General features: G+C 36.7%; 1 protein-coding gene across 8 annotated transcripts in view; it reads right to left on the bottom strand.

Annotated features, from left to right (window-relative positions):
• Positions 1 to 13,241: 13,241 nt before the first annotated feature.
• The window catches only part of LOC149078477 (latrophilin Cirl-like), a 309,115-nt gene continuing 301,685 nt past the window's right edge, over positions 13,242 to 20,671 (bottom strand). For 5 of the 8 annotated variants that reach the window (XM_089240590.1, XM_089240593.1, XM_089240594.1 and 2 more), the window contains one exon: positions 13,242 to 20,319. In XM_089240590.1, the coding sequence (XP_089096716.1) occupies positions 19,817 to 20,319 (503 nt within the window). In that variant the 3' untranslated portion in view covers positions 13,242 to 19,816. The remainder of the gene's footprint in view (positions 20,320 to 20,671) is intronic. The other 3 variants (XM_089240595.1, XM_089240596.1, XM_089240597.1) reach the window with 3 other exon arrangements.

The raw sequence follows: 20,671 nt of genomic DNA, 5'->3' as shown, positions 1-20,671 counted from the left end.
AGCGAGTCTTGGCGACATTAACAATAACTCTATGAGACATGATTAATTCTTTCTCTGAAACGAAATACGAGTCGTTCTAGTTTCTTGAAATATTTTCATTTCATCGGAACATTTGATCGAATCAATAACTCCACCTGAGATTAGCGAAGACTGAAAAGACAACGTGTTATAGACAAATAATGGATTCAAAAAATGCAGTCATTTGTTCCAGCTTTCATGGGTGCCGTTTTCAAGGTGAAAGAAAACTTGAATAACATTTGGTGGGACCAACTTAATCACATGACGTCACGAACGACGGATGGCAATTCTGACGTCCAAAATTACAATAAAACACTCAAATGAAGCAAACAACTCTAACCCCCCCCCCCCCCGCAGGGGCAATCATCCATTAAAACCCCGCTTTTCGTTGCCAGCAGAGCCTCATTGTTTTCCGCATTGCAAACGGCACCCATTAAACACACTGAAACATGTATCGATGTATTTCTAAATTTTATATTTGTCTATTGCACATGATAGCCCATTACTGTAACACGGGACGTCTGCATTAGGGGGCTCATAAACCCAAAAGGATCTTACGATTTCACATCTTATTTCAAACTATTCAATAGAAATTTCAAATAACCAAGTTCCATTTTTTTATTTACACTGCAATTTTTTTTCTAAACATTTGTATAACAATTTGTACTGCAAATAAATAATACTGCAAAAAACCAGGATAAAGTAATAAAACAGGATACCGTGACGGGAAATAACTTTTTCCCATTCTTTACTTTTAGCAGCACATTATACAGGAATGTTTCAGTTCAGTGGAGATCTGAACGTGACGACAACCATCAGACCCTTGACCATCGACTCGTGAATTTACCAATATTCGATATATTATATAGTAGCAGCAGTATTCGTTGTAGTTGTTGCAGCATGTAGTTTCTCTCTTTCTATTTTAGGGTGGATGGAGCAGAGAAACTATACAACGAAAGAAGACACAGAAATAAAGTTTCCTAAAAGCTTATTTCTCGGCACAACGAACATTTTCTTATATATATCTTATTCTTTTTACTTTCATTTTCAACGAAAAATATGAGAGGAAAGAAATGGCGAAAAATGGGGGGAAAAAAGAATATTTTCTCCTGTTCTTGGAAGAAAATTTTCACGCCCTCGGGATACTACACACACATATTTTTGATTTTATTTTTCTTTTATTTCTTTCATTCCTCATACACACATTTCACTTTCTTCAATTCATTATTTAAGGTTATTTCTTTTCTTTTCCATATCTGTATTTTCTAGAAAATTCCATTTAGCCCCGTGGTGAATTCTCCATTTTTATTTCTCTTCTCTAACATTCCAATGTATTATAAAGCTAGACACGGTGTTTTTCTTGTTTTTTCTTAGTTTTGGTTTTATGATTATTGAATAGGAAAATTAAGGAATATTTTCGTAACTTGTAGAATATTTGAAAGGGCGAGAAACATTTATTTCTCGTTTTCTTTTCTTTTTTTTTCAAGTTTTAAGATGTTTCGAATGGAAATGATACATGGGTTTTTGTTGAAAAGAAAAAAAATTATGGAAACTGTTTTTACGAATTCACATAACTACGGTCAAACTCAGTTGCAACAATCCTCGAGTATGTACTCAATAATTGATTGTTCCGACTGATCGTGCACGTCCCAGGAGCCTCCGCTCGAGGAAAATGAAATAAATCAGTAAATTTTTGATTGAAAAGGAAAGACCTACAGGGCTCCGCCGTAGGAATTTATATACCAAAAAGGACTCCGTGAGTCAATAAAGGTTGAAAACCGCTCCTGTTTTTGTTACTCACATGCTTGCAGTTTTTTGGTAACTTCTTCAACCGCTTGCTGACCGAGTCCTTTGCTCTTTTGGTCATTCCATGGCCCCCACATCCTGTAGCAGGGCTCCCTAGGCAGAGATCTTTTTCGAGGCCAACAGACCAGACTTTCACGTTACTGAAGTTATAGCGTGAAAAAATAACAAAAACGTTGAGAATCGGCCCGGGAACCGGGCTGGAGCTCTGCCAGCCCCACTCTTATGGAGGCCATGGTTCACTCCCATGCTCACACATTTTATAGATACCTCTTTTGGTCAGTCATATGTTTGCACCCTTTTTTGTTCACTCTTTTGGTTGATCACTGACCTGTTTCCTTGCTCTGTAGGTCACTCTTTTGGTCAGTGATATGTTTGCACCCTTTTTTGTTCACTCTTTTGGTTGATCACTGACCTGTTCCCTTGCTCTGTATGTCACTCTTTTGATCAGTCACATGCTTGCATACCTTCTTCGTCATTTTCTGACCACTCACCTACTGAGTCTTCGCTCTTTAGGTCACACCCAGTAGCATATTTACAGGGGGGGGGGGGCTTAGCGGGCTAGAGCACAGGGTGGCAAGTTCTGAAGGGGACTATGACCAACACCACCTGTAGAACAAGGCCTCTGAACGAAGCTCGTGACGTCACTGAAGAAAACCATTTCACCTATTGCCATTGGATATAGCAGGCCGACGCATGCGATATCTTTACCTTTTTTGCAATATATCCAATGGCAATAGGAGAAATGACCTACTTTATTGACGTCACAAAGTTCGTGCTTAGGCCTTGTGCAATAGGTGGTGTTGCTATGACCCATGGTGGCAAATCTGAGGAATGAATCGTCAAGAACATTAGACCAGCATGAGAGAAGGGCGGCATAAATCGTGTAGCCCACAGGCGGTAAAATCATAAATGTGCCTCTGGTGACTCCCATGCTTACACACTTTCTAGGTCTCTTTCGGTTGGTCACTGACCTGTTCTCTTGCTCTCTGGATCACTACTTTAGTCATCCACATGCTTGTACATTGTGTTCGTCGCTCACATGCTTGCAAACTCTCTTGGTCAGGGGTTCTCAACCCGTGGTCCGTGTCGAGGATAGCGTGGCAGTTTCAGGATAGTAAAATAAATTCGTAGATCTGCTAAACAAATTTTAAAAAAAAGAGGACTACGGGGCTCGCCATAGAAATTATAGAGTAAAAAGGGTTCCACGAGTAAAAGAAAAAAGTTGAGAACCACTGTTGTGTAAAATAATGTTAATGGACCTTGCTTTTATAACGTTGATTAAAATGTAAATAACCTGAGATATTACACATTATTTGCTTTCTTCGTTGCGTTTTCAAAGAAATTACTGGAAGTAGAGCTTAGTTATTTGAAGCAATGTTTGCATGTTGCTGTATTATACTTTAATGCTAAAAATAAGATTTGTGTTACATGTTTGACACTCCAATTTTCTCATTGAGATGACATCTTTCCTGCATTTTCCCATAACTTTCCTCTTCCAGACTTTTATAAAAATATATCGTTCTCTTTAATGAGGCTTTCTGCGATCCATAATCTTTACTGTAACTTGGAAATGAAGATTATTTGGAGAGAATTTATGAATTGTGTGTAAATATGGCTAAAAATATGAATATTCATCTTATTTATTTTGAATAGTTTTCTTTTTGAACGCGAACTTCATTTTAATCACTGCAGAGTTTCTCAAGTATAACTGTGTATTTCTCACCAAGGGTTATTTAAAAACAATATTCGGTGATTTCGCCCGCAATTGGTAACATTTTTGGCAAGAATCGGTGCTGTTTCATATTTATGATCTCACTTTCCTGCATTTCTTCCAGATCAAATATGATCATTTTAATCATAAAGAAATTAAAACTGCATGCAAGGTATTGGATTGTGTGCCTAATTATATTTTTCATCAAAAAAAGTACTTCAAAACGTCAACGTGAGTTGTAACGACAACATTTCGTAGAATCTTCGATGTCGTTGTAACCAAGCTTGACTGTATTTCGTGTTTCCGGTCAGAATGAGATAGTATAATAAAAAAAGCTAAACGTGTTTGAGAAATGGCGTTGATTTTAATTTTTCCCCCAACATAATATATATCATTTCAAGTACTAAATGTTCATAGTAGGATCAAAATTCTCATTTTCCATGCCTTATCCAAATACTACTAGAATACTCTTTTTGAGTAACTTTTGAAAATAAGGGATTTCTTTTCAAGATTTATGTTTGATTCTCGTGGTGTTCCTGGGCCCATTAATTGAGCTGGTAATGGATACTTTTGTTTCACCTGGAAGACTTCTACTATAATTCTCATAGCTTCCAAATTAGGAATATATTACAGCTCTCTAAAATCATTTTCTACTTACTCTATACCAGCTGATCTTGACCTTTCGCGTTCCATGGAATCTTGTGCAAATAACATATATGCCACGGACCCCTTGTCTACAGTATTACTCAGCATATAATACGGAAGTAATGGAGTAATTGTTTTCTCATCCGGGGCCCCATGCAATCACTTTAAATAGGTACCCCCAAGAGGTTCATGAATCAACCTAAATATTTTAGCATCTTAACGAGAAGTCCATAAGCTTCTTGTTGAGAATTTCTTCTCTATACACACCAGAAAATTTCGTAACTTCGAAAGTATTCCCCTATGATGCCTATCCTAAGATATTCTTAGATACGGACAAACAACTAACCATAATAGTAATTATAAAAGAAAATTAAAAATTAAACTAATGACATTGATTTTGTTTAATCTGAAGTTACGTATCAGAGAAAATGTTATCAACAAATCCCTGCAGTAGCATGACACGATTTTTATGTCAAAAACTCCACCACTTTAAAAAGTTCGATTGGAGTGAAGTACTGTAACTTGCTCTGCCCGAATCGGAACAGTTTAAAAATTATTCGGTTTATGTTCAGCCGTCAACATCAAATGAAAAGAATTCATTCAAGAAACTTGACTCGATGCAATTGAACAACATCAAAGGAAACAATTTGAGGATAAAGTATTTGCAAATGACGCAACCAGAGAGTGAGAGAGAACGCAATAATTACGAAGTATTTCGAGACCAGCGAGTCGTGAAGCGAATCCTTCATCCCGGAGCTATAGCAAAGGACGGTCGAGCGAATAGAAATAATCAACTACAAAATAAATATAAGATATAAAAAGAGACAAAGTTCGCAAAATGTAATTATGAGAAGTTTTGCGAAGGAAGCACATCTCTGTAGCCTTTCCATCTTTCACCACTGCATTCCTGAGCTGTGAAAAGCGTAATGCGATTTTCTGGAATTATTCCCTTCACCCAAAATCAAGCGGAAATTACCGTTAATTTCGTTGAGATGCTTTTAATTAATGGAAATGTTTCCGCCATCTTGTCCTAGATCTCTGTCTCTTTCACTCTCTTTCACCACCACCGAGCGCTCTCATTGTCATATACAATTTTTGTCCCCCTGCCTCACAATCTAAAACGGTTAAACAGAACTGCGCTGCAGATGTTGTTGATGCTTCCAAATGCATACATGTGCTAACTGAAAAGGCACGTGTGCATGCGTAGGCACTATACCGATTCATTTTTAAGCGAAACTTCCTTAGCCACGGTGCAGTGAATTTGCGTCATAAAAAATCGATCACACAAATTGAAACGCTCCCAACAATACATCGACAACAAGAACATCTGATGACAAATCGTTGCTAGCGTAGGCTATGGTATGGTCAAGTGGTAAATTCTTCTTCTCTAATCATAAATGTGCTGATGGAGTGGGTTCTCACTCTTTGCGCTGGGAAGAAAATCTTAGCATCATTCTTCTAATTCAGAACTTGACAGGAGACGTCTCACTGTCAAAGGGCTAAGTTCTACTCGCTATAAGAGCTGTGGGAAATTAGTCCGTGAGATCTTGATTTTGACATTTCTTTCCCAAATATTTTAACAAACTCAATGTCTCATCGTGAAAGATATCCTTTTTTTTTTTTTTTTTTTATTGGGCTTGGAAAACATTTTTCACATAAAACTATAAATCAAAATCATCCCAGTTCTCTTCCGTCAAAATGAAAAGGGTAATGATACGCGTAAAGGCAAACAATTTTCTATGTGGAATCTGGGAAGGTCACAAATGAGTTTTTTGTTTAGCGCACACATGCTTACATGAACGCGAATCACTGGTGACAAAAATAAAAGCGAGGAAGAAAGTAACCCTGGAGTCAAAACGGGGAAAAATGTCACCTTCCCCCTCCACACGCACACTGAGACACACACAATACTGATAGAGAGGAAAATAGATGATATCCCTCCCCCGCCCCCCCCGAATTCGGCTGTGACCAGGAGGAAGAACTTCTTTCCTCCTTACACCACGGATGAAATTTCCTTGTCGTCCCTCACGATATGAACAAGGTTGCTATATGTTGGTGACTTCTGAAGTTGAATTATGCTCGTACATCGTGAATAAATGGGTTGCAACCCTGTGGGTTAAATTTTTTGCATGTGCAATTGCTCCTCCCATTTTGACCGTCAGCATATGTGCTAAAAGACGTGCTGTTTCTTACGTTCGAAATCTCAGGTCTACGTACAGTATTTGATTCTTTTCGACCAGCAGTTTTCTTATATTCACTATCATAAAAAATGAAGACTTGAGCAGAAGCACTATTTTTATTCACTGTCAATGAAATTATCAAAAAAAAATTGTGTGCAGAGGTATTTAGGGTAAAAAGCTTTTCCCTCGTTGATACGAGTTTCGTTCTCTCTGCTTTCCCCATTATTAGTTTGTTTTTAGCCACATTGTCATAACATGCATCCAAGTTTCTTCACTAGATTCTGAATCATAAGGTTTTGTTGCTGACAACGACTTTCAGTGTATACTCGTGTATGAGCTTATTCGTGTATAAGCTGACCGGCAAAAATGAAATACATTTTAGACAGAAAATATCTTTTCCTATATATAAAAGTTACATTGAAAAATAATAACCAAAAGTTTATGTTTTTCATCATTCCATTTATTCGGTCGACATTTTACGAAGAAGTAATAATGCATTTTTATATCGTGTCAAAATGGCTACCGCGTGTACAAGTATTTTCAGTCTGCTGGCCAGATATACCAGATGGCTACCGTTTGCGGACCACAAACTGGTGTATTTAACGTGTTGTGTGGATTGATACTTCTTTTTTGAAATCCTTTCACATAGGGCCATATTAATGCATGGGCTCACTCGGGCACTGCCTGGGGGCTATTGATACATGATGGGCCTTAGATTAACTTACGTAACATTCACCGCCGATTCTGTTCAACCTGTATGGACTCCCAGTGCATTTCTTGGCCCAGAGAGTCATGATTCTACAAAGACGGCTCAATTTTCTTGCGGCACGTGGAACCAACTTTGTGGGCCGGAGTTGGTGCATCTTTGTACCAACTCTGGCTGGTGGTTCGATCTCGGGGTTTTTTTTCCCCCTCAAAATCTGGCCCGTATTTAAGCCGACATTTCCCCCGCATTTAAACGTAGAAATACATCTTTGAACAAAAAAACTCGCGGTACGTTTCAACAGTTTATTTTTTCACTGCTAAAGAAGGGTTTCTCAAACTGTTCTCCGCCAACTTTTTCCAGGCGCGCCGCGAAGTGGTGGCCCGACAAAAGTTTTTCGAAGAAATAATTTTTTACGGTGTTCTGAGGAGCCGCGGATAACCATTGATTAGGGTAAGGGGCACCGCGAGTGTAAAATGTTTGAGAGCCCCTGGCTTATACAGCATGTTGTTGTGCACTTGAACTATGGAATGTATTACATGCGACATCCGCGAGTTAAAAAGGTTGTGATTGAATAAGAGATATGCCAAGTTATCCGCTAAGTCGTCTCGCTTATTTCTTGATGATGCCGGCCACAAACGTCGACGAAACATTGAAAAGAGAACTCGTATGTATCGTAACTTGTACTGCCGGCTGATTTTGAGGGACTTTTCCGGAAAAAAAACGTTTAATTGACTATGGTCTTATCAAGACTAAAACACAAGAATATTATGCTAATCGTGTAATTTCCAAATAGATAAACATAATGAAGGGGAAGCGAGTCTTTCTCTCCCCTTGGTTTATTCTCAACTCGGCTGTAAGGCGATGAATTCCGGGAAAATAAAAAAAAACAGGGAAAAGCGTAAAAATGATAACAAAAGAATGAAAATATGTTGTTGAGGGGCGCTGTCAGCGAATGCTTCGAATACTTCCAAAGCACCTGCATATTCCTACGAAGATCTCCTTAGATGTTCAGAAGGGCGTGAAACTGAATTTTGATGCGGCCGTGTGCGTACATACATATACACGAACGCGTGTTCTTCTTCTTACACTTGATATGATAGAACTCAAAGACATAAAGAGGATGATCCCTTGTAGTGAAGAAAATCGTATTCTTCAGCGTCGTCTTCTTCTTTTACTTCGTTTGCGTCGTCTCATTGACGACACCTTCGACGAACACGTCACCTTTTCTTTTCATCAAAATCATTGGATAGAAAGAATTTGCATAGAATACTTTTGCAGGATTGTTTCTTTTTTTCATTAATACCACAATGAATTTTGTGGACCAAAATTGTTTTTTAACATGATGTAACAGAATGTGAATAGCAGAATATTTTTTAAAGATTTTTATTTGTTTCATATTCAGACCTATGAGAGTACCGTTTCGGAATACATTCGTGGAGCTAAACGTCTCGCTGGATAGAAAATGTAGAGAATGGACGTGATGTGAGGAAATTTAGACTTTCATGATTGCTTCTGAATTCTGTAAGTCAGATGGCAGCACTTGACGAGCAGCATATAACTAGCATTCCACAGAAACAAACTTCAGGTTAGGTAGGTTCACAACATTTTCACGCACATTCCGACACGTACACAGTCGTTAGAGGTTTCGTGGAATAATATAGACGAGGAGCATGTGCGGAGTATTAAACTCTCATTATTGGTCATAACGTGAGGCGGAGGAACAATACGTTATAATTGGTGGTGTTCTTCGCGATAAGAAGTAATTAGAATTAAGATTCCCCCTGTTTGCCTATCGTTATTTATACTTTTCCCGTATGGTCTTCCTTTAGATAAATTGACAAAAGAAATGGTGTAATTTAAAATAAAGGTAAAAAATAAGGATTGATATGGAGAAAAAGTAGTGAGAAACCCGGATGTTACATTTAGGGTCACGTGTAGTAATCACGGCACTGAATCACCGGGTTCAAACCCTGGTCCTCGCATCATGTAACAAGTTATATTTTGCGCTTCTATATTTTTTGCATCTGCTTGTTAGATGCATGGTAATTTTCTACATGCCATTTTTCTCTCGTCGCGTTTTTGTATCTTCCTGCACTGACATAAGGTGTTTGATTCTAAAACATTTGTTTAAGGCCGGGACTACACTAGAAAAGTTTTCTAAAAATTCTTTTATCAAATTTGAAAAATTTAACCAATAAGATTATGGGTTGTATTTGCTCTAATGTAATCTATAAGCTTTATTGGCTGGATTTTTCAAAGGGATTTTATCAAACTTTTACAGTGTAATCCCGGCCTAAGGCAACTTTATTTCAAAGTGTTTTAATTTTTGTATTTTTCTATTTTGTCATTCTTTCATACATCATTGTGTATGAAAGTATTTCAAAATATTTGCCCATATTTTTCCGTGGCCCCTCTTCCAGGCCTGTTGGTGACGTCCGCATCTTTGTAAGCACCTGCCCAATGTAACCTTAATTTTGTGTCTCCTTGCCCGCTGGCGGTCTTTCGGTGCATAGTGCTCTAAGCGTCACATCGCTCTTCCGCTACGGCCCAAACCATCCGGGTCACCAGCTTATATCCTGTATAGGGGACAGAACAGGAGGGGGGTGTCATGTTTGGTTTCGGATCCTCTCTCTGAACATTGAACCATCACAGTGGCACACGCAATTGCTAGAATTCTGAGGCGTATTCAAAATACAACGTAGCATTCCCAATTGTGTTTTTCACACATGACGCACCAAAAATAGCATGAGTGGTTGAAAATCATTCTCGTATGCCCATATTATACTAGAAAAGATTCAAACATAAAATCCTAAAATCGTCGATGTCATTTCTGTTAGTGATAAATTGACCGTCATAATATAGTATTTATCGTCACCAGCCAGTGTCCAAAACCGTCGACGTATAAAAATTACGTCGGCCATATTTTTTCAGTTTTAAAAGTTTTTATTTGAGGTAAAAATGTAGAGGATAAAAACGTGGCTCTCAGGCTTATACATACATATATAGCAGAGAGCGAGCGAAAGAGGGAGAGAGAGATGGAAATATATTGGTTTATAAATCACTTAAGAGAGAGGCGAAGAGGGAATATATGGAAAGCTAAAGAAAGCCCTTAAATGTTTCTACCTGGTTTAGCACTTTCTGGACGCGCAAACTTTACGGCGTCATAAATGTCTGGAAGTAATGAACAGCGCTTATTGTGTGTCTGTATAAAGCTCCTGCTTTGCCTTTAGGTCTTCTTTTTTTTTTTTTTTTTTTTGCTTTTTAGTCAACAATAAATTTTCGCAGGCACTAGAATATAATTTATGCAGCCGCTGAATTTATGCCCGAGAGGAGGATTCGCGGAAAGGACTCGAATATGAGTGCGCAGTTTTATTTATTCTTCCTATATCTGATGACAAAACTTTTAAGATCCCATACAGCAGCGGTTCTCAAAGTTTTGTCCCTTACCCGTTTCATGCTTCATCTGCGGCTTCCCGGAATAGATAAGTGAATATTTTCTCACTTATGACCACTTCAAGGCTAAAATAGGCACACAGATTAATGTTACCAGCTCGCTACAGCTCCCCCTAGGAGCAGCGGCGCACACTTTGAGATATACTTTCATACAGGGTGCTTCATGAAGAGTGTCCGGGAGAACAAAAATTTTTAAAATTAAGTAACATATAAAAAATAATCGGAAGAGAGAGAGAGAGGTATGTCTCGCTGCGATACTGATGGCTTTGTGGAAAAAATACGAAGTGAAAATAAAGAGAAAGTCAGTAATAAAAATTGAAATTTTTATACCACACTCTTTTTCCTATAAAGCCAAAAGAAGAATCTCAGTTGGCAAAAATTTGCAACTTTTTTATTTTACCAATAAAAAATTTATCCTATAAAATTTCCATAAAAATTCACCGAGATTTCAATGATTAAAATTCTTAATTTTTGCCAATTTTTGCGCGTTTTCGCAGTCTGGAATTTTCTGAGACGGCTATTTTTTTTTCTGACAGAAATCGGGAATTTCCATCATTGCAACATTGGCGTATTTTTTCTGTGAATTTTACAATGTAAATATCAGTTATGTAAAAGAGCAAAAAAAAAATCTGTTTGAGAATCTCGCGCGATAGAAGTGAAACTTCAACTTCTATCGCGAAAAAACTTCTATCGGAAATTTTAAATTTAATTTAATGAAATAATAATTCCTTAGCAAATTCCATGTGTGGCAGATTTGTTCACTAAAAATTTCTGATGATAATCGTGGTTGGTTCTAAATCAGAAGGGAGGGGGGGGCGGTTTATCGGGACTGAATTTTAGTACAGGGTATAGTACAGGAGTAAAGAGTAAGAAAAAAGGAAAAAGTGAAACGATCTGGATGTACAGTGCTATGACAGCACAGCCAATTAAGAACTGGCACTGTGACGTCACAAAACTTGCATTCTCGTGCGAAATATACTCTCGCGTGACCAGTGGGTACAGCGTCACGGGGAGCGAGATAGGGAAAGGTCTTTGTCCGCCACAAAGCGTCCAAACCACCTCCCCAACGCCAACTTTACTTTCTTACACGGCCGAATGTCTATTGACATCCCCCCACCACAACCCATCTGATTCTCAGGACCTCATTACAAAATCAGTTACTCTATGGGATTAGTTGTGAGGGAAAAACAAATATTTTTCACTTGTTGTGATGGTTTCCTTTGCCTCACAAACTTTCACTCTTTTTTACGTCCCTATAGTTTCACTTCAAAAACTCGCGAATTGTGTTTATGTAAATTTTAATTTTCAAAAATTCCCCTCAACAATCATTTTACAAATGTGTCCCTATACATAATATTTCACTGATAATTTTTCATATTTCACTTTAGTTTCACAGTTTTTGTTTCTAAAACAGTAGTAGTACAGTATATATATCTACCTAAGAGAGAACAACATCCTACTAGCGAACAAAATCACGTAGGCTAGAGGCAAAAATGAAGAAGATATATATTGCCAGGTGAAGATTATGTGACAGATATACTGTATTGAAACATTCTACTCCAACTTGAAATCTAGAGTTTCTTCGGAGACTAACGGTTAAAGAATATAAAATTATGCGAATTTCCTGCGACAAACTTAAATATTTTTATACTAAAATTTTTGAATTATCCTTCTTATCAATAAATTAGAAAAACCTAAATTGTAATTCTAGTAGTTGGAATAGATCAGGGATTGGCAAATTGAAGAAAAATTTAGGCACCAGCCAAATTTCTGACCAGGCAAGAATATTTTTTACCAAGGAAAAATGGTTGTAATCCCCATCCCCTCCCCCGTTTTTTACTTTGTCATTCCTTTCCGTGTAAGTAGCAAGGCTAGCTATTGCCTGCATGCCCAGGGCATGTTAAAACTATGATCGGACAGGGATTTTTTTTTCGATCACATGCTCCACACGACACACAAAAAAAAAACAAGAAATTTGAACACTTTTTTTCATAATTTTTTTTTATCGACGATGATGCCTGTTCCTTACACACATGCGTGAAATTTCACAGAAATATTTTCTTTGGCAGCGATGATGCTAATGTTTAGTCAACGTATTTTGATCTCTTTAACGTTATAATATTTAGCAGCCTGTTCCGGTCATGGGAATATTTAATGAAAGAAACAATTTCAAAATTTATTGAAAGAAAGAACGCCAAGATTTATTGAAAAAATAATGCTAAGATGTATTGAGAAAGAAATAATTTCGAAATATATTCAGAGGCAATAATTTCAGAGTTGCCGAAATGAATGATTGCAGAATAATTTGTGAAGAGATTCAATCATTATTTCAGATTTATAAAAATCATTTCAGATTAAAAATAGTAATTAATCACAAACTTCTTCTGAATCAGTGAAAAAAAAATTATTTCAGAACTAATCAAAATAAATAATTTCAGAATAAATAAAATTATTCAACTATTTTTGTTCCTGTTTAACTCTTGGGACCTCGCTGACTTTCTATTAAGATGTCACTATGATAATTCATAAGCCCGTGCGTGTGCGTTCTTATTAGAATTATAAATACCTCAGTATGAGTTGGTGGCCCGTGGGCTATATGAGAAGGTTCAATTTGGTCGCGATGTCTCAAATGTTGAAGACCCCTGCCCTAAACTCTTATTTGGTACGTGTGAACTCGATATTTAGTACACAAGAAACAAAGAAACAACAGCATACGAAATCCTTACAATAAACAAATATCTTTTTATTTATTTCACAGAAATGTGTACAATTCGCTTTAATATTTTCCACTCACTCACTCAAAACTGTACAAAGACACAATCAAATGTTACATACTCACTCACATGCTTGAAAAATACAAACAACAACGCAGGCACGCGTACAGAGACAAACAGACAGACACATACACACAGTTAAAGATGTACATAATCATCGTCATACTTAACACTTTTTCTGTTTTTTTCCGACAAGAAAATAACAAATGTTTCCAAAACAAAAGAGAGTAGAAATCAGGACGAGAAAAAATAATCGATCGATCACAAGTAAAAAATATCGCGAGATATTATTCCTCCCACGAGGAAAAATGTCAGATATGTTCTAGAAATAATCGATTGTAATAGTATTTCGAATAGAAACAAAATGACAGATTCTCACAAAATTTTCATGAAAAATAGTGACATAAAAAGAGGAAAAAAATTAGTAAAATTCTGAAATTTTTTTTCTCCTTTTTACACACAAAATGTGCTTTCAATAAAATTTTAGTTTTTGAAAAAAAAAAATGTGCATTTCACAATAAAAATTAATTTTATTTTCCACTGGGAAATATAATTTATGATATAAGAAGTGCCCTTAGAATAATGATGAAATATTCATAAAACCTGAGAAAATCCTAGATTTTTATCAGATGCTATACAAGTTCATGTAATTTGGGTATTAAGTATGAAAAAAATGAATTTAAATAAAAACGCATTTTATATTTCATAAATCTTGAAATATCTCTCAAGAAAATTTCCGCAATTACATTCTGTATAATTTTACACAACTTTCGAATGAAACAATGAGAAATATCTTAATGATATGTGGATATATATCTAAAGTTATCATCATACAAACTGCTTGTAATCGAGTAGGGAGAGGATTGGAAATTTTGCGGCCCTTTTTGGAATATTTTTATTGGTGGCCCCGCGAGGGTGAGGATGATGAGCTGTGGTGTAAATACTACGAATGTTTGTAATTTTACTCTTTTTTTGCAATAAAGAATCCAGAAAATATTTTGCGTTCATGAAAATTAATTCAAAAAGGGGCCGCTAAAAGTCTAGGTTAAGAGCTCTGTCTGTCTTCATGTGTTTATTGATAATAATATACGTATATTTAAATTCATAGAATTTGAAGCTATAGCTGAAATTAAATTGAAATAGGTCGTCAATGATCTTCATCCCTTTTTACGACCCCTAATACTTTGCTGTGCTTTTCACACCCACCTAGGTCCCGTGTTAAAGCCAAATTAATTCGAGGACTCAGAAAGATGACTTTTCAACAGATTCGGTTGTAATTCAGGGAGCTAATCTGGAAGGATTTTTATTGGGCTGGGTATAATTTTTATTAGTTACAGAAGTTGATACATTTCTGCATTTGTGTATTGAGAACGTATATGTATAATTTTGTATTGGAATCACATTTTTGTATATTAATTTATCGATAGATTTATGATTGACAAGCCACTTTTCATTGCTGTACCGGTAACTTATCTTGAACTGGTTATTATCACTTTACAAAGCACGAGGGAGGTATGCAGAAAAATGCTTTAAATAACGCAATTAAGGATTATGAAATATTTTTCAGACTTCTATGTATTATTGACAGTAAATATCATGCTTAACGAATGAAAATATTTGTTTGTGTTATTACAGTGTGTTCAATTTAAAGTTGTTCCACCTTCAGCCCGTTAGAAAAGTCTAACGCAATCAAGGGTGCAAAATTGCAAATGATTTCAAACTTTCGTGGAAACACATCTATTTTGGATCGTGTGGGTTCACCTTGGATATTTTTAGAAAAAAATCACTGAACGTGGAAGTCTGAAGACCTATATCTTTTTTATGAAGAAAAAAGGCTCCTGGAGGGCCATGTCAATGCAACGAATAGCAAGATCTCTAGATCTTCATACCGGACTACCTTTCACGGAATATTTAAAGACTCCTCCATATACACCTTGCAGGAGCTGGAAGTGAATATTACCGTTGCCGTCCACACTATAGATATTGTTAGCATAATTTAAAAGTTTAGTTTATTACATTAAACCTAAATGAAATCGGGCTGTATGAGAAAAAAAACTACCATTTCTTTTTTAATTAGCTTGAAGATATATTGGTTACAGACAGACATGACCACTGACCATCCAGAGAGACCATCTTGGGATGGTTTGAGCTCTTTTCCAAAGCAGTGGACGGTCTCGGGGGGAGCTGTATTGATTACAATTATAAATAAATATCAGGTGAATGAGAAAGTGCTGTGTATATCATTTTTTTTTATTATTATCCGTGTGCATTGCTAAATGACCAAGCTCTTTGCAATATAGGTCGGGTTTTCCAACTCACCGAAGACAAGAGTGCTCAACCTTTAGGACAGTGCGGGCTTCGTTTATTTGGAAGCGTGTCGAGTGCCACTTGATTAAGTGCTCTGAAACAGCACCGCATGTTACTTAGTGATCCAAAAATGCGCCGTGGGACTTAGTGATCTGTAAATGTGCTGCGAGCAATTTGAGTGAACTGGAAGTGTACTACAGGTACTTAAATTGATCTGTAAGTATGCCACGGGATGATTGAGCATTTTCATTCAAGTGAGCTTGAAATATCCCGGGATGATCTGTTAATATCCGTGGTCACTTACGTGATCTGGGAATACACCGCGGATCGCTGAAGTGCTCTGGAACTGTGCTGCTGGTCACTTGAATGATATGGAGCGCAGTTCCAGAATACTCAAGTGACACAGACCACTTAAGTGATGTAGAACTGCACCGCTGGTGACTTACTTGATCTGAAAATGCGTCGGTTAGGCCGGCATTACACTATAAAAGTTTTAAAAAGTTATTTTATAAAACTTTTAAAATACGACCAATAAGGGGATCGGTTACATTTGAGCAAATGCAACCAATTGGCTTATTTTGTGTGTGTGAGAGAGTCTTATTGTCTTTTTTAAGTTTTGTAAACGATTTTTTACCACACTTTTATAGTGTAATCCCAAAGTTATTAATTTTTACGAAATCAGGTTTTAGTTCGCGGGCCACCTCAGACGACTCCGTGGATCACATTTGACCCGTGGGCCATGTATTTAGCATATATGACCTATTACATGGAGACATAGAGACCAAAATTATTCAACAGGTCGCAAGAAACAAGGTAAACTTTCGGGAAAATGGATTGAAATGATAAACACCATTACTCTAGCGACGGTATGTATTTTTTCACTTGTGTGTGCATCAATACACTAGGCATTTCCTTTTTGCATAAAATTTCAAATTAAACACACTGTATTTAAAATTCTCAACAGAAACAAAAGAACTCCCTGCGATTCCATTATCCTCTACAACCCCTGCGTTCAAGCTACGGAAACATTTCCGAAGTAATATCACAATACCGAAACCGATATTTCACTGAATACAGCGAAAGGTGTGACTGGTAATTTTAGCAATATCCATGATATGATTACTATATCACGAAACTAGAAAACAAAAAAAAATGTAATAGGAGTTTCTTGGTTCTTTCTATCGAAATATATTAGGAGAACAATCGATATATTTCTCTCTTCCTCCGTTTCTATTCCTTTCCATTGATTCATTGATTTCTATTTCGATCTTTTTTTTTTCTCTGAAGACTGAGCCGAGCTGAGCCGCTTGCTGCTGCTACTACTACTACCACTACTCGATCAACGTTAACGCATATCGCAAATTCCTGTCAACAGCCGATCAATCGTTCATTCATTCAGCACTAGAGGGGGCCCCCAGGATTCCAGAAAATAAAATAAAAACCCATTTATTTATCGGTAGAAGAAGGAAAATCGATCCAAAAAACTCTCTCTCTTTCTTTCTTTAACGCTAACCGCATACACTGTATATACTTTAAATCCTTTTTTCTAGACTGAAAATGGTGGAGGAGAACGAAAAAAAAAAAAAATAAGCAATACAAGAAAATCTTTTGGGATATAACCCATGAATTGCTTCATAAAATATTAAGAAATAAAATATTTTTTAGAAAAAAAATATTCCTTTTTTTTTCCCCTTCTGAAAAAAATAAAATCGGGGGGGAAAAAATATTACTATCATAACTATGATGATAATAAACGCAATATTCCGTCGTCCGATATATCGGCCCTAAAAGTATCGCTAATCGATAAGTGTATGGTGGGTAAGAATGCATGAATTCATATTACTTTCGATATATTTTATTTATTTTTACTTTTAGGAAAAACCACTTCGCATTTCGGCGGAATTTGAATTTTGAATATCATTCGCGGAAGGGATGAGAGTTTTTTTCTTCATTTTTTTGTGAAAAAAATCGGGTTTTTCTTGAAAAATAATTTTTATTTCGAAGTAGATTTAGTTGTTTATTTGAAATTATTAATTTTAGTTAATAAATATTTTAATTTCATTGAAACATTTTTGCGTTTGTGCTGTGCTGTATATAATGTTTTTTTGTTTTATTTAAAAATGTATATTTATTGATATTCTTTAATTATTACGTAATTCGTTCTACCGTGTATTATTTTTATTTGCCTCTTGGTGTTTTTCTACCTCTAATTCGCTGACCCCTGGGGGTCCGTGACCACTTTGTAAAGGGTCCATGGAATCATTTCCATTTATTACCATTGCATGAATGACACATTTACAAATGCAACGCCACAACAGGCAAAATGCCAAACGAGGTGGCTGAGAAAAAGATGCCCATAAAAATTTAGCCCTGTGAAACTAATTTATTACTTATTACTTTTTTGATATGCAAATTATAAAAACTTTTTTTTTTTAAATTTTATTGGGGCCCTCAAAAATTTACCTTCGCTATGGGGATGGGTCTGCAAAGCATTGACCTTGATGACAGATGGTCGTGGTGCATTGTTGTTCATCACAGGGGATCCGCGACATCAAGAATTTAGGGAAACCACCACTCTAGATGTTGAATATGTGTTTTTCTAAATTTATCCAAATATTTCTTTTTATATGAAATGAATAAAGTTGATTTGATAATTCTGAGCTGTTTATTAAGGAAAGTTATATTATCTGATTCGAATAAAGGCATGGTTCCCACCGAATTTTTTTTTATCATTTTTAGCAATTTGACTAATTAGCGACAATAACTGTAGCCACATAGGAAAAAAAACCAAACTGAAGGGATGTTTGCTGAAATCAACAAATAGAATGTTGTTCTTTTCGCCTTTTATTTACTCCAAAAATTATGCATTTGTGAAAAATTAATGTTCTGGTGTAGACAATGTGGAACTTTTGGGTTATACCACCTTCTCATCCCCGTAGAGAAATCCTCATCTTGAGTTAATGACGGAAATAAATTTTAATTTCCCTAGAAACCGGTACAAACTTGGGACGAATCACTCTCTAAAGATGACGAGGTGGACAGGGGGGATGAAGGAAATCGTCAATGGCTGATCTAGAAATTCTACAGATATCTTTAAGAAGTAATTAAAAGACATTGGTAATCATTCACAATCAACGTAGAATCATAATTCTAGTCTGTAAAGCTGCTGTCGGTCTAGCCTTTACAGTAAATTTTATGTCTAAATATTCCAGACATCGCTGTTGTAGACATCCGCAACATCTCCGGACAATTGAGACCAAATCGATCCCTTGAGATGTGCAATTTTCGCCAAATTTTTGAAAGAGAAATTTCCACTTTAGGCAAGAATTATGATCTTACCTTGACAGTCTACATTCATAATCACATTACATGAATATAATAGTTATCATAGAATAACGGGCACAAGTTTGGGTGAAACAATTGTGACATCACAAATTAAAAATAAAAAGGAACTTAGGTTGAAAATTCCAAAAGAATATTCCTGTATTCTCCTGAAGTCGAGAACAAAAATTGTCAAGAGCAAAATGCATTTCGAACGACAAAAAAAAGAGAAGAAAACACATAAGCTCAGCTCTTCAATCGAGCAATTATTGATAATAATTAAATATCATTAAATAGGCACCATCGATTGGTTATTAGGTATATATAATCCACTTTTTTACTTGACGATCTCATAACCAATCCTTGTAGGTTGCAATCACTTGTGCTGCCGATCACTTTTGACCCATAAAATAATGTACAATCGGTGTCTCGCATTCAGCAGCAACATGATAGTCTCCACAAAATCGATATGATTTGTTGTTTTTTATAATTACTTTTAGAGAAAGATGGGTTCCGAAATTTTACAAAAAAAAAAAACAAGATCGATTCGTATCAAGATTTTACGGATCCAATCAATGTCCCGTTTGTTATTTACATAGATAAACGCGAGGAGAGAAAAAAAAACACAAAAAATCACTTGTCCGTTCCTGACTTGCCATCAGCCGATATATCGGCCTCGCTTGACTATTTTTAGGACTTATTTTTTGCATCCTTCGTGTTGTCCTTGATAAGGGAGAACGAGATGGCATCCAAATTCGAAGGAAGGATGACAAAAAACAACAATAAAAAAATCAAATCGTTTCATTGATCCCGGTGTTCACATTCATCGTTTTCACATCCGTTTTAAATTAATTAATTCATTAATTAGAAAAACTCCAATAGCTGTCGTCGACGATCAATAAGTCTGTGAAGCAGGAATCCCTATCGGAGGATGACCGACCATCATCCTCCTGTCGAGGTCCGGCAGACTGTCCGTTGCGTCGTTGCCGGTCGAGCTCGGGGTGCTGACCATCCGGTGGCAATCGAAACTGGACGACGGGTCTGAATCGGTCGGGCTCTGGATGCCGCTGTACGCGACGTGGCAGGGCGACGCGCAGCTCGACCCGCTGTGGCCTACGCTGCCGACGTTGTTGAGCACGGCGGCAAGTGAGCTGAACAGAGGTCGGGGCGGTTGAAGGTCGACACCGGAGTCCTCTTGGGGTTCGAGGGTCTCGTAGTGGGGTTCCGGCGCTTGTTGGTTGTGGTGATGGTGGTGGTGTTGTTGGGATGGTCCGCAAGCACTTCTGTAACAACACAGAGCTCTTTCATCGTCCAGGTGCCGTCTCCAAGTTGTTTCTGGGGATCGTATGAGGTACTGAAGGGGATGTTCCTCACAGGTTTCTCCTCCACACCTGCGGTCTGCAAGATATAATATAAAACCATCATTAGTCATCGTGGAAAATTTATAATTAGATTCAAACCATTTACAAAAATATATATCACAGAAAAATCTGACTAGAAAACTGCATTGTGTCGTAAAACTACAAAAAATCCACAATAATCTTAACCCTAATCAAACATAAACAATTCATTCAAGAATCATAAGTGTGTAAAAATATGCGAAGAAAGCAAATTTTAATGTGGCCTCCCTCACTAAAGGTTATCCTTAATATTTGGTTCTTGGCCAATACCAAATTGTCTTCAATCCCAATTTCAATTACTTCTTGTGTGTAAGGCACTAAGAACAACGTTATCTCTTTGAGATTCTGGT

This window comes from Pholcus phalangioides, unplaced genomic scaffold (assembly GCF_987345545.1).
Source record: "Pholcus phalangioides strain wild (caught in Gottingen) unplaced genomic scaffold, Ppha-v1.0 ptg000013l_1, whole genome shotgun sequence".
NCBI classification, from domain to species: Eukaryota; Metazoa; Arthropoda; class Arachnida; order Araneae; family Pholcidae; genus Pholcus; species Pholcus phalangioides.
Note: the sequence above shows the minus strand (reverse complement) of the source record. Positions and strands in the feature narration are given on the sequence as shown.